Below are 12,969 nucleotides of genomic sequence, written 5' to 3'. Positions count from 1 at the left end.
TAGCTCCTATCAGGACTCTGTCTCGCTTCCTTTTCCTCCCCCCCACTTCCTCCCATGCTTCATCCGCCCCTTCCTCCACCCGCTGCCCCACCTCGCCCTCCTCTCCTGTCACCTCCGACCAGTTCCCCAGCGGCGTTCCCGAGTCCTCCATGCTGTCTCCCCTTCCCTCCTCCGCCCCCTCCAGTGGTGGTGGTGCTCCCTCCCCCGCCGATCCCCCTCCCTCCCCCTCCATGCTGTCTCCCCTTCCCTCCTCCGCCCCCTCCAGTGGTGGTGGTGCTCCCTCCCCCGCCGATCCCCCTCCCTCACCCTCCTCGGGGGGCCGCGGTTCCTCCACCTCCCCTTTCCCTTCCCCTTCCCGCTCCCGGCCCGCTTCCCGTCCGGCAGCCTCCGTCGCCTCCTCCACCTGGCCACTCCGCCATGCCCGCGCCCTGTTAGCGTAGGATTCTGGGCAGGTCCTGTACAAATGCGCTCTGCTGCCGCACAGGTTGCAAAGGGCTGGCTCCCCGCACTCCTCCACCGTGTGGTCCAGCGCCCTGCACCTGTAGCAAACGCGCGCCACGCATGCTGCTGCCAGGTGCCCCCCTCCCCCACACCTCCTGCACAGCTTGGGCTGTCCCGCGTACACCACATAGCCCCTGTTTCCGCCGATGTTCAGAGCACTCGGGACATGCTTCAGTGCCCCCCCCTCCGTCTTCAGACGCACCCTCCACTGCCTGGCCCCCGTCCATATCCCCGCCGCATCCAGCACCCTCTTGCAGCCCGACAGGACCACACAGTGCTGCCGCAGCCACACCTCCACGTCCTGATCATGCAACGCTTCATTATAAAGGAACACGGTCACGACCTTCGTCTCCAGGTCCGATAGCAACCGCGTCCTCATAGACGCCAGCGGCTTCTCCCCCGCCTTCTCCTCGAAACGGGCAAGGAATTTTTGCAGCAGGATGTTGGTGGTGAAGCTCACGTCGAATGCCCTCCCCCCCGGCAGGGCAATCAGGCAGTACAAGTCCTCCACCTCCACCTGCAGCATTCCCAGCACAACCGACCTCACGAAGGTCGTCCTGTCCAGGGTGACCCCCTCTTCCACATCTTCCTTAAACTCGACCCGCACGCAGTTGTGCCTCTTGGCCTGCAACGGGGTCAGGCCCGCCCCAGCTCCACCGCGCCACCTCCCCGCTCCCCCGCCGGGCCTCCCCGCACCCACCGGGCCAACCCCCGCCGTCTTCTACCTCCACTGCCCCCCTCCCGGCCCCTGGGCTGCGGGCGCCTCTCCTGCCCCTTCCTCCCCCTTCCGATCGGGGGTACTCCCACCCCCTCCTCCCGGCGCTCACCCTCGTTCTCCTCCCCGCTCCTCCCTCCCCGCGCTCCCCAACCCCTCCACCCCCCCCACTCTCTTCCCTTGTTGCGCCTCACCCGACATCACCCTCGCACCAGACGGGCCCGCCCCGCTCCTACGGTCTCTCGCAGCGCCCCGGGCGTCTTCCTCAGGCTGCGCCGTGCGCCGCGATTCCGTCTCCATCTCCATGTGCTCGCTGCAGCTGGGTCACTCCTCCCACAGCGCCCGCGGCTCACCCACCCTCCGGCAGCAAGGCCACCCCAGACCACCCGGTCTGGGGCCCTCGCACACCCCGGGGTGGCTGGAGAACCCACGGGACACCGACGAGCCGCAGCAGTGTATCAGGGAGAACCGGTTCAGGAACGCGTTTCGCTGGTATTTGCGTTCAGCGTCATCGGGCAATTCGCCAGAATGGTGAGGCTCTGCTGTGTCTCCCGTTCTTATATAGAGCAGCAGCAAGGTGACGTCATCATTAACTCATTAATTCGTCAGGTGCAAAGATTTGAGGGGGGGTTATTGTAATTACAGTATATACTAGATTAGTAATCAGGCTATTGTTACGATGCGAGTTGTAGATTAGTAATCATTTGGCATGTGTTTTATTGTGATTATGCTACATTAGTAATCAGTTAGTGTTTGTTTCCCTTATAAGGAATTGTAATGTATCTTATTTAATAATACGCTGTCTGAGCGATTAAAGTTATTTCTGTTTCTCTCAATTTCAATGTATTATATAATTAGTCTTTGCCAGTAGTAACTAGTTTTACACAATACTTCAACGTTGTCAAAATCAATTGAGTGTCCCTGGTGGCATGCATGTTCTGCCACTGCCGACAGTTGTGATTGCAATAGTTTAATATTTCTCTGGTGTTCTTTTAGTCTTACACTAACGTTACGCCCTGTCTGTCCAATATAGCATCTGCCACGTACACAATTAATCCAATATACACCTTCTGTTGATAATTTAGGTAATTCGTCTTTAGTGCACGTTACTAGTTGTTGAATTTTGTGTACTGTACCAAATCTTACTGTAATGTTTTGCTTTTGCAAAACACGGGCTAATTTGTCAGTTACTCCTGAGATAAATGGTATTTTTATTGTTTCGATAATCTGATCGCTTTCAGCAGTGTTGCTTTGCGATCGCGATTTGGCATTTAGTGCTCTGTTAATTTGAGCATTATTGTAGCCATTCTGTCTTAGTGCTTCTTTAACATGTTTAATCTCTCTCACTAGACTTTCACCATCTGACACTGTTTTAGCCCGATGTATGAGCGTCTTGATAAGAGAGGATTTCTGAGCTGGGTGATGATGTGAATCTGCATTCAGATAGGCATCAGTGTGCGTTTGCTTTCTGTAAACGCTGTGTGTTATTTTACCATTTATTTGTCTTTTGTCAACGTGACACTTTTTTACTGATTGGGGTGGTGGAGGGTTACGACACATTTATAAATAACGCGATCTAAACCCAAAAACGTTGATTATGAATAATATTGGTCGCGAAAGCCTACGTGTTAAAGGGACGAAACATAGCTGTGTGTGTGTGTGTCTGTGTAGAAAATTAACGTGCATGGGAACGTAACAGAGAATACCATGAAAACAGAAACTACACACACAAAATGGAGGGAGTCCTAAGGGATGTGGGGAGAGGATCTGAAGGATTGAGTTGACAGACGTGGAGAGATCACTTGTTCTTACTTTCATCTTTCATAATTCAGTGCTGACACAGCCTGGTACCATTTCCATGGGAACTTGGGCCTAGTTCAGTTTCCCAGTTTGTAAACAGGGCAGGAAAAAAATAGATTGGTCGTCAGGGAAAACTAAATGGAAATGCAGGGTTGGTCGGGGAACCGTTGGGAGAAATGAATGGGATTGGTGGAGAATCATAGAAAATTCCAGAGAGGATAGTGAAGAGAATAAAGGGAAGGATAGAAGGGGGTTTGGGGAGCCTGAACGGAGTGATTCCCTGATGTGTGAAGTGCTGTGCGGAAGACGTAATAAAGACGAGGTTCAAGACTTAACCGGGGCTGGAACTCTTCTACAGTTGTATAAAAATATGTGATTAGATCAACAAGAATTGCTAGGGAAACCTTCGTCTGCACATGTTAGCAAATCATTGGCGACCCTCGCAGAGCTGTCTTTAGTGGTGCCGTACAAAGGATACATTCTGATGAAACCCTGCGGCCACGTCATGCTCAGGTATTTTGGACAAATGTGGGAGATTTGAACTTGGACAGAAATTGCTGGGGGAGTTCCAGGTCTCAGCCAGCTTTCTTCACAAAGCAGTGCAACTTTCTGTCGTCTTGAAAATGGAGGGAACCGTACCGAGTGTTGAGGGGCCTGCTGAATAGATCTAAAGCAAAGGGGACCAAAGGAGCAAAGATTCTGCCTACGTTGTCCGGTAGGGAAAGGGTCTAGAAGGACGACAAGTAGGACATGAGACCTGGCAATAAGTGCGGTAAGTTTAGAAAGAGTGATAACTAGAGAACTCGGCTAATACCGTGCCCTTAAAACTATAAACTAGTTTTATTTTACCAGTGAACGATATAGCTCTTTTTCAGAAGTGACCTGGCTATCAAATCTTAGAGCAAGCATCAGGGTTTGCATTGAACCCACGACCTCCTGTATACCAGGCGAGGTAAAAAGAGGTTTGTGGAAATTAGGAGGGAGAGGGACCATTGGTGTCGACAGTAATCAAGAGCCGATGGTGGTGATTTTGTCAGGAAAAAAACTGTTGCAGCAAATTGCAATGATCATTTGAGATTAACCTGCTGGCCTGCATTCAGAAGGTGATTAACAGTGGCAAATAGAACTCTCGGAGTATTATTTCCAGTGGCAATCATGGCTGCAAGACGTATATATTTTGCTTTAGAGATAGCATCCTTGTTGTTGCGGAGTGATGTTTTAAAGAGCATTTGATGGATGGTTAAGACCTCACTTCCTCCAGACCCTCTCTGATTTATGAGCCATTGACTTCATCGTCCGTTGCTCGACTGAATACCAGAGGTGTGGACTCGAGTCATGTGACTTGGACTCGAGTCAGACTCGAGTCATGAATTTGATGACTTGCGACTCGACTTGGACTTGCATAACAATGACTTTGTCCCACCTATGAGATGTGGACTCGAGTCATGTGACTTGGACTCGAGTCAGACTCGAGTCATGAATTTGATGACTTGCGACTCGACTTGGACTTGCATAACAATGACTTTGTCCCACCTCTGCTGAATACCATGGGGAGGGCTTCGTGGTGGAAATGAGTTGGGTCATGAGAGGAGCTCGGTGATCTAAAATGTGCAAAAGAGTGGAATTAACAAAGCAGTCTCCTCGACAAAGGGGAGGCTGGGCTCACAGAGAGGAAGGGAAGGGCAAAGACATCCGTAATTGATACGGAAGTAATGGAGTTTAGCAGGCGATAAGAAATCTGGCGTTGACGGGAAGAGAGTGAGCAAGGTGAGGGCATCTCGAAGATTAGTGCAGGGTGATCAGATAGGCCTGCATCGGCAATGGGAAGCCAGTGGAGCAGACTACATCCAGAGAGTGTCCACGAGTGCGAGTAGGGCCCTGTGATGCCTTCTTTGTTTTCGGCACAGTGAAAAGCACATTTTTCTGACAGAGTAGAATTTGCTTCCACCATCCATTGTTGTGACGACCAATTTCACAGTGTCGCTGCTGCTGTTCATGCGAGGGAATCGTCTAGGTGTGAATTGTATTTGACTTGCGTTTGCACATGTGTGTGTGGCGTGTGTATGTCCGGGGGAGCGGTAGTTCAACGGTTAGCGCGCTGCGCTGTAAACCCGCTCATGGCCAACACCAGTTACGATTATTTCAACCGATCCTGGGCCTCCCCTAGATCGACTCAGCCACAATTGAGTACCTGGTGCAATGTGCAAACATCGCCACCAGGGAGACAAAGGCGGCTGGACCTGGTGCTGGCCACCCACCCCCTTTGCGTGCCGTTCCGACCTTCATAAGTTCTCGCTTTCACTACTTGTCTCAAAAGTCTGTTAAGGCTACGTGAGGGATCTTTGTCTTTGTTTGTACGAGTGTAACTGCATGAGCAATTTGCGAATGCATGTGTCGATGTGGTTTTGTGCAAGCACACGCTCGTGACGATGAGGTCTAGATCTTGTGAAACCTGCGCACGCATCATGTGCCAGAAATTGTGCAACTGCTTGCACGCTCGTCAAAGCCCAAGCTGTACATATTTAGTGTGAGCAGCTTTGTGGACCGAAGTGTGATTTTTTGTTGTTGTTCTATGTAGTTCATACTCGGGTTGCTCAACGAACAACCTGTAAATGGGTAAGCGCTTTTCAGAATTGGTTACCAGTTCCAAAAGTCAGAAACCGGTGACCAATCTCCGTGGGATTTTAATGGTGAATGAAAGTAACGTTACCTCATTGTTTCAACTGTCGCACTGCGAGATTTAATTAAACTGGCGACCTCTGGATCGCAATTCCCCATGTGATAGCAGTTTCACCGCTGTGGCAGCTCTCTTCCTTTCTCATCTGAACTGCTGGATGTGTTGTGTTCCGTACGCATAACCGGTGTTTTAGTGGAACTTAATTTTGTTTCCACAACTCTGGCTTCTATCACTTCAACGTAAAGTGTATTCCCACGTTCCGCAAGAATGGCCAAATTGTACTTTACCTGCATTGGTGGTAACCCACATCCCTCTTCTGCAGTTGCTTTCCCGGGGAGAAGTGTGTCGGGAGGCGGTGAATGATTGTGACGTCAACGAAACGTGCACGGGAGATTCCAGCCAGGTGAGCCCCAGACGGTGTCCTCCTCTGTTCCTTTGCCAGAGTGCGTGTGTGGTGCCAGTGGTGGGAGCCACCTCCACTCTGGTTACAAATTAAAAACGAAACTAAAACTATGTTTAATTGTTACCAGGTAAGGCCCAGCCCACTCAACTATATACATTTTTTCAGAAGCGACTTGGCTATCACAAATGATGAAATTTATAGCAACCAAATACTCGAAATGCGTGTTGGTTCTAAATGTGGAGGGAAAAACCGGAAGACCCGGAGAAAAATCCATGCGACCACGGGGTGCAAACTCCTAATATACAGCAAGCGTCGGGGTCGGAATAGAACCCATGACCTCCTGTATACCAGGCGAGGTAGTAAACATCTCCTAGCCACCGTGGCGTACAAATTTAAAGTTAAAATGAAAATTCCTTGCCGGAGGGACACAAATGAAAAAACACACGCAGCAGAACGTGTACCCAGGGAAGTCGATTACAGAAATATATCTGGAAATTCTGGGGTTTATCTTTAACAATGTCGGACATTTCATTTATAGTTTCGCTATTTTCTGTGTTCCTCCGTGTCTATTTTCAAGCCACCTTTTAAAAAAATATTATGATGATGATGCTGTGTTGGCAGTGGTGCACAAGCACAGACAACAACAAAAACACTCAACACACTCACCAATAACAACAAAAATACTACTACTTGGGCCTTGCAAAGAAAAAAAAGTTTACGATAAGCCACGTTTCAGGCAATAGCCCTTTTTTACGGCGCAGAGACAGGCCAAATAAGCAGAGTGACTCTCACGAACTCCACCTCCACGCCTGATCCCAATGGAACCTTCTCACTCCTCAAGCCTCCCACCCCCAGTCACCTCCTTCAATCACCAAAGTGTTAACGTTTTTATTCTTTGAGGTGTTCTTGACAAATCTGTTGAGTTTTTTTGTCTCTTTTCAAAAAGTTGTTCATTATTTCCATGTCCCTGGTGGCTGCAGACCCTAATGTTGATGCCAAATGTATCGATAATCCTCTCTGCTCTGCTGATTTTACCTCCCTTCGAATTGAAGCCCTGTGCCCGGGGACATCAATGGGAGAAGTTTAACCCAAGTGCAGTTTACTTTTTCGGGGTATAAAGCTGGCGATGGAAACTCCACAGCAGTGCGCTGGGATGTAGTAGGCTGGGTCTGCCACACTGCTTGTGGCAAGTGCCTCGGCTAATGTATCTGCAGAGAACACATTTTTCTGCTGTGATTTTTTAAATACAGAACATTGATAACTAACGCCTTATTGGTCTCTGTTGAATTACTGCATGAACATTTTTCACAGTGAAAGGTTATTTTATTTAACCAGGTTGGACCTTAAGAAGCTAGGATAGTCTCATTTGCAAAAGTAGTCTGACTCAGTGCATGAATGTACAAATTAACTTCATTAATATATCGGCGCATGCTCCATCCCCTTTGCATTTCATCGTGTGAGTGTGACAATGCTCGTCGCGATTTTGGGGATGTTTTTTTTTTTTGCGCGTGACCTCTGTGTAGATGAGGTTGTGTCTGTGTCGTTTCACTGCGTCTCGTTTTAGTGTCCAGAAAATGTGCACAAGCAAGATGGATACTGGTGCAACGACCAGCAGGTACGATCATTGCTTGCTGCCATCATCTTTAAAATCATTGTACTGCAAGCTTCATCTTATTTTATTCCAGTTTTAAGCTTGTTTTCTCAGGAAGGCCTCACTTTTTTATATCAAGTGAGTAATTTGCAGGTATTTTTTTCCAGTATTGGGATGTTTGGCCAATACCAGTTACAGTGTGTGGCGTTTTTGTTAGCTTTGGGAGGAAACTGGAGAGACCAGAGGAAACCCACGCAGAACAGGGGGAAAACAAACAAATTCCTCAAAGAAAGGCACCCGATTCGGGAATCGGACCCAGGCACTTCATGTTGTGAGCCACGAGTGCTGTCGATGAGCCACCTTGCTGCGCTACCGAGCCACATCATGTTGACTGTGACCAACTGTCACTGTGCGTCCTCCAGGGACGCTGCTATCAAGGAGAGTGCAAGTCACGAGATGGACATTGCAAGTACATATGGGGATCTCGTGAGTAGCGTATTTCATTGTTTCATGCTTGGCAAATCCCAACATTGCTGTGGTGGCACTCTTCACAGGTCTTTGCCACATATATCCGTGATTTTGTTAAATGAGTGGTGTCCAGGGTGAGTTGTGTACAGTACTGTGCAAAGACAAAGATTCCCCCCCATAACCCTTAACAGACTGTTGGGGCAAGTGCTCTTAGCGAGTAGCACCTGTGAAGGCCGGCACTGTGGCACACGAGAAGGTTGGGTGGCCAGCACCATGCCCTAGTGGCGATGTTTACAAACCGCACCAAGTACTCATCTTGGGATGAGTCGACCTGGGGGAGGTCCAGGACCGGTTTAGAAAATCATCACTGGTGTTGGTTGTGAGCGGGAATCCAAATCGGGTCCCCGCTACCCACAGGACTGTACAAGCACCACAACACAAAATTCCATAGTTCATGCAAAACTTACCATGCACTGGTAAACATGGTGGAATTTAAAAATGTGCAAATTTTAGTTCCAAACAGCCTTGTTTTCACAGTTTATCGTAATGCTTACCGAATACAAAAATATTCTCTGCAAGCTGATGTATTCCAATTAGACACGTGTAGCACACTCGTCATCGGTTTCTTAAGTTCAAAAGATTTGGCCGTATATAAACTGCTGACATTTTAACACAGTTAAAATTTGTTGTGTTAATACATGAACTGGCCTCCGCTATAGAAATGTATAATTCCCATTACTGGGCCAACATTACCTGCTGATATGAGCTCCTTTGATTATATGGGTACAGACACTGACTTATTTTTTATCACAGCACATCTAACTACTTTGGAATCTCCATAAATATAAATGTGCCATTAAACCCACCAACACCACCACCACCTGACACGGCCAATTAGTAAGGTTTGTCACGTAAACAAGACGTGCCAATTAGTTACTACTTCAGCACACCGGTGTTTTGGAGAGGAAACCCACAACATTTACAATTTGAGTACGACGTTTCGCCGGTAATTACAACCAGCATAATCAGGCAACAACCAGAGTATAACAAAAAAACAACCTCTATTATGGATAATATTGGTCGTGAAAATTACCTTGGAATCTGTTGAGACTCCCACACACATTTCAATGCTTAGTACAAAATACGATAATTAGATGGATGCACTATATGTATTCAAAGGTATTTATTTAAACAGGAAGAGCCCAATAAGCTGTTAGGCTATAATTCATGGGCGTCAATGCGAAGGTACAGCTGTTACTACACAGTACCGACCTTAGTTTAAATCATGGTTACCTAATTACAACGCTCAATGTGCCAACGCTTGCAATTATGCTTCCTGTACAGAAACAAAAGGCCGTAATAATTCTTCTTATGCTAGTATAAAGGTCTCCTCCTTATCACATGTGGGGGGTGCAGTGTGGGGGGTTCAAGGCGGTCGCCCTCTCGGATGCTGTAACGTTGCTACAGAAACAGTGCATGTGTAGTGGGTTCCTAAGGAGACCTGAGACGGAGCTTAGAGGCAACACGTTTTATTTAAATACCGTAACACAAGGCCCTTAACCCCCCGCTACCTGGGGAGGTATGGCCTCTGGGCTGACGTGCCCTATCACTGGGACTATGGGCTCTGAGTTCTCCAGCTAAGAGTGACCAAGGGGAGGCTATGCTGACCCGACCCAGCCAAGGTGCGGGTCTCGACCATTGGCCCGCGCTCAGCCCCGGCCTTTAAAGAGACATCGGTCCCGGGGGTCCCCAGGGTCCTACCTAGAGGAGGCTACGCTAACCCGACCCAGCCAAGGTGCGGGTCCCGACCACTGGCCCGCGCTCGGCCCCGGCCCTTAAAAGGATGTCAGGTCCCGGGGGTCCCCAGGGTCCTAGCCTAACTGGTCTTCAGTCTTCGTCTTCAGAGCACTGCCCCCAAGCCGTCCTGAGGTCCGTCTTTTATATCCACCTCGGAGACTCTCCGCCCCCGGTACCACCCTCTTTCTGGAACCTTCCAGGGTGCTCTGGAATAACCCCCCAACCCCTCACCTGGGGTCGCAGGGGGAACTCGGCCTCTCAGCAGTCCGGCTCTCTCTCTATTTATCTCAGGGTGGCACCCCCTACAGACCCGTGCCCGCAACTACAGGTAGGTGTACATAGGGCAGCGTGTGCTATGTATTTCCGACGCTACATCACCCCCCCCCCCCCTCGTAGCACACAGCTGTCCCGGCTGTCAAATAACAATAAAGACCGGCAAGAACTAAAAACGAGTACGTGTGCCTCAATAAAAAAAAAACATCATCAACAACAAGAAAAACGAACACCCCCACATAAATAACCCAACCCGCCTGTACAAATATACATTATACACAGAAATATACACAAACCACCATGAACCAGCGCACTCCAAACATACGACGCAACCCACATGAACTGGCCGATGGTGATGACAAAGCTGCGGAGGCCGGATGAGCGCGGGAGTGTTCATGAAAAAGTTTTTGATTTGGATCGAGTTCTGGTCGATGGACCATCGTAAGCAGTGGGGGAAAGATGTGGCCGTGGGGTTGCATGGAGTGGAAGACAGCGGTCCTGCAGTGGTGTGTCAGGCGGGCGGGAGGCGTCTGTAGTGGTTGGTGCAACGCGCTGCCGAGGCGCTACTCCCGAGGCATCTGAGGGAGCAACAACATGGCTGGGCTGAAGGTTAGGCTCGGCGATTGCACGGCTCGGCTTGTCGGACACGTCACGCTCTCTGCCCCCGCATGGAGTGGGTGTAATGTGATGAGGAAAGAAGGGCTTAAGATGCGATGGGTGCACAAACCAGCACCGCTTCCCGTGGCGGACCTTCACGCACTGCGGCCAGACGACCCGTACAATGTTGACCGGGCCCCTCCAGGGTTTCAACAGTTTTGGCAACGTTGACAGGGGCACCTGGCAGCAATGGAGCCATGCTCTGTCACCCACAGACCACTTGTGAGTAGAAACCCGGTGGTTCCGCAATCTCTCATTGGCTAAATGGCGGGCCTCCGAGTTGTGCTTTGCAGCCTCTCGCGCCTCAACCAACTTCCGAACATTTCACCGAATGTGTTCGGCAACCTTGGATTTTGGGGAGGTCTGCGTGACACGCAATTGAACATCCACTGGGGGGTTTGCCTCTCTGACGTACATCAACTAAAATGGGGAAAAACCCGTAGCCACATGAGGTGCCATTCGGTAGGCGGGCAAGACCCTGGGGATGTGGAGATCCCAATGCTCCTGTGATTCGGACACCTGGTGGCTAAGCATGGAGGCAAGTGTCCTGTGTAGCCACTCAACCATGCTGTCTATTTGTGGATGGTAAGGTGAGGTACGAACTTTTTACGTGCCCAAAGGTTGCAGACATCCCATAGCAAAGTAGATGAAAAATGATTCCCTTGATCGGTCAGCAGCCGCTCCAGAGCACCCTTATCCAGGACATAGCCCTGGAGAAAGGCCTCCATGACGGCCGCTGCCGATTAATTGGGGAGTGGCCAGGCCATAGGCCAGCAGGTGAAGTACTCTACCCCAACCAATAGGTACTTATTACCACATGGAGTGACAGGAAAAGGGCCCAAGATATCAAGCGCAACAAGTTAATTCACGCGGGACACATGAATGGACTGAAGAGGACACGACGGTCTCGACGGAGGTTTCCGCCGAGCGCACTGCGGGCAACCTTGAAGCAAGTTAGCGACGTCCCCCGCCATGCCCGACCAGAAAAAATCCAGCCTGAGTGTGGCAAGGGTTTTTTGTATCTACAGATGTAAAAGGCGCTCGTGAACGGCCCACACAGCCCACCCATGCAGGGATGTGGGCACGACTAACTTGTTATTTTTGGTCGCTGCCATCCCATCTCATGAGCAGGGGAGACCGGGCCCTCGGGATCCGCTCGCCTGTGGACCTCGCCGGCTCGACGGCGCATCCTAAGGAGGGAACCGTGCTCCACGTGGAGGTGGTCCCACTCAGAGCTGAGGCCCAACAAAGCATATTGCACGTCGGGCACAGCGGGCTCCGGAGGGGGATCCACCACACACTCGGCCACCGCAGTGAGGGAAGGAGGCACGTTATCGATGGGCTGCTTGCAGCGGCCCGACCCCATGAAGCAAGCGCACCGTTCCGATATATGCAACCGTGATAGCGCGTTGGCGTTTCCGTGTTGGACACCCTTATGGTAGACTACAGTATACGAATAGTCCTGTAGGACTTCTAACCAGTGGAAGAATTGACCTGATGGCTGATCAACCCGGAGAGCATACTGGAGAGCTGCGTGGTCGGAGGGGACGGTAAAATGTCTACCGTACAGGTACGGTCTGTATTGCTGTACGAAGAAAACGATAGCCAGCAGCTCTTGATGGGTGACGCAGTATCGTTGCTCAGCGGGCGACAACACCCTACTGCCGAAGGCGACCACACGCTCCACGCCATCAATGACCTGAGACAATACCCCTCCTATGCTGGTATTGCTAGTGTCTGTATCCAGGAGGAACAGCGCTGAAAAATCTGGATAACTCAGGGGAGGGGTATCAACCAGGCCATTGCGAAGGGCGTCAAACGCGGCTTGTTCTGCTTCACCCCAATGGAACTTTTCTCCCTTGGCCGTAAGAGCGTGAAGGGGCTTCGCAATGGACGCGAAGCCCGCGACGAAACGCCGATAGTAGGAGGCGAATCCTACAAAGCTACGCATGTCCCCTACTGAAGTAGGGATCGGCCATGGACGCACGCAGCTGGTTTTTGCGGGATCTGTGGCAATTTCTGATTGGCTAACAATCAGCTCCGCAGCAGAAAACAGTTCTGTGGTTTGAATTTGAGGCGTGCCGCGT

General features: G+C 50.3%; 1 protein-coding gene across 1 annotated transcript in view; it reads left to right on the top strand.

Annotated features, from left to right (window-relative positions):
* LOC144724778 (disintegrin and metalloproteinase domain-containing protein 11-like) overlaps window positions 1-12,969 on the top strand; it is a 95,396-nt gene that overhangs the window by 55,365 nt on the left and 27,062 nt on the right. Inside the window, exons 18-20 of the mRNA XM_078604165.1 lie at window positions 6,016-6,096; window positions 7,661-7,711; window positions 8,110-8,173. Coding sequence (XP_078460291.1) covers window positions 6,016-6,096; window positions 7,661-7,711; window positions 8,110-8,173 — 196 coding nt within the window. The remainder of the gene's footprint in view (window positions 1-6,015; window positions 6,097-7,660; window positions 7,712-8,109; window positions 8,174-12,969) is intronic.

Source organism: Lampetra planeri, chromosome 21, assembly GCF_965212315.1.
Source record: "Lampetra planeri chromosome 21, kcLamPlan1.2.h2, whole genome shotgun sequence".
Lineage (NCBI taxonomy): Eukaryota > Metazoa > Chordata > Hyperoartia > Petromyzontiformes > Petromyzontidae > Lampetra > Lampetra planeri.
This window is presented reverse-complemented; position numbering and strand designations above follow the sequence as displayed.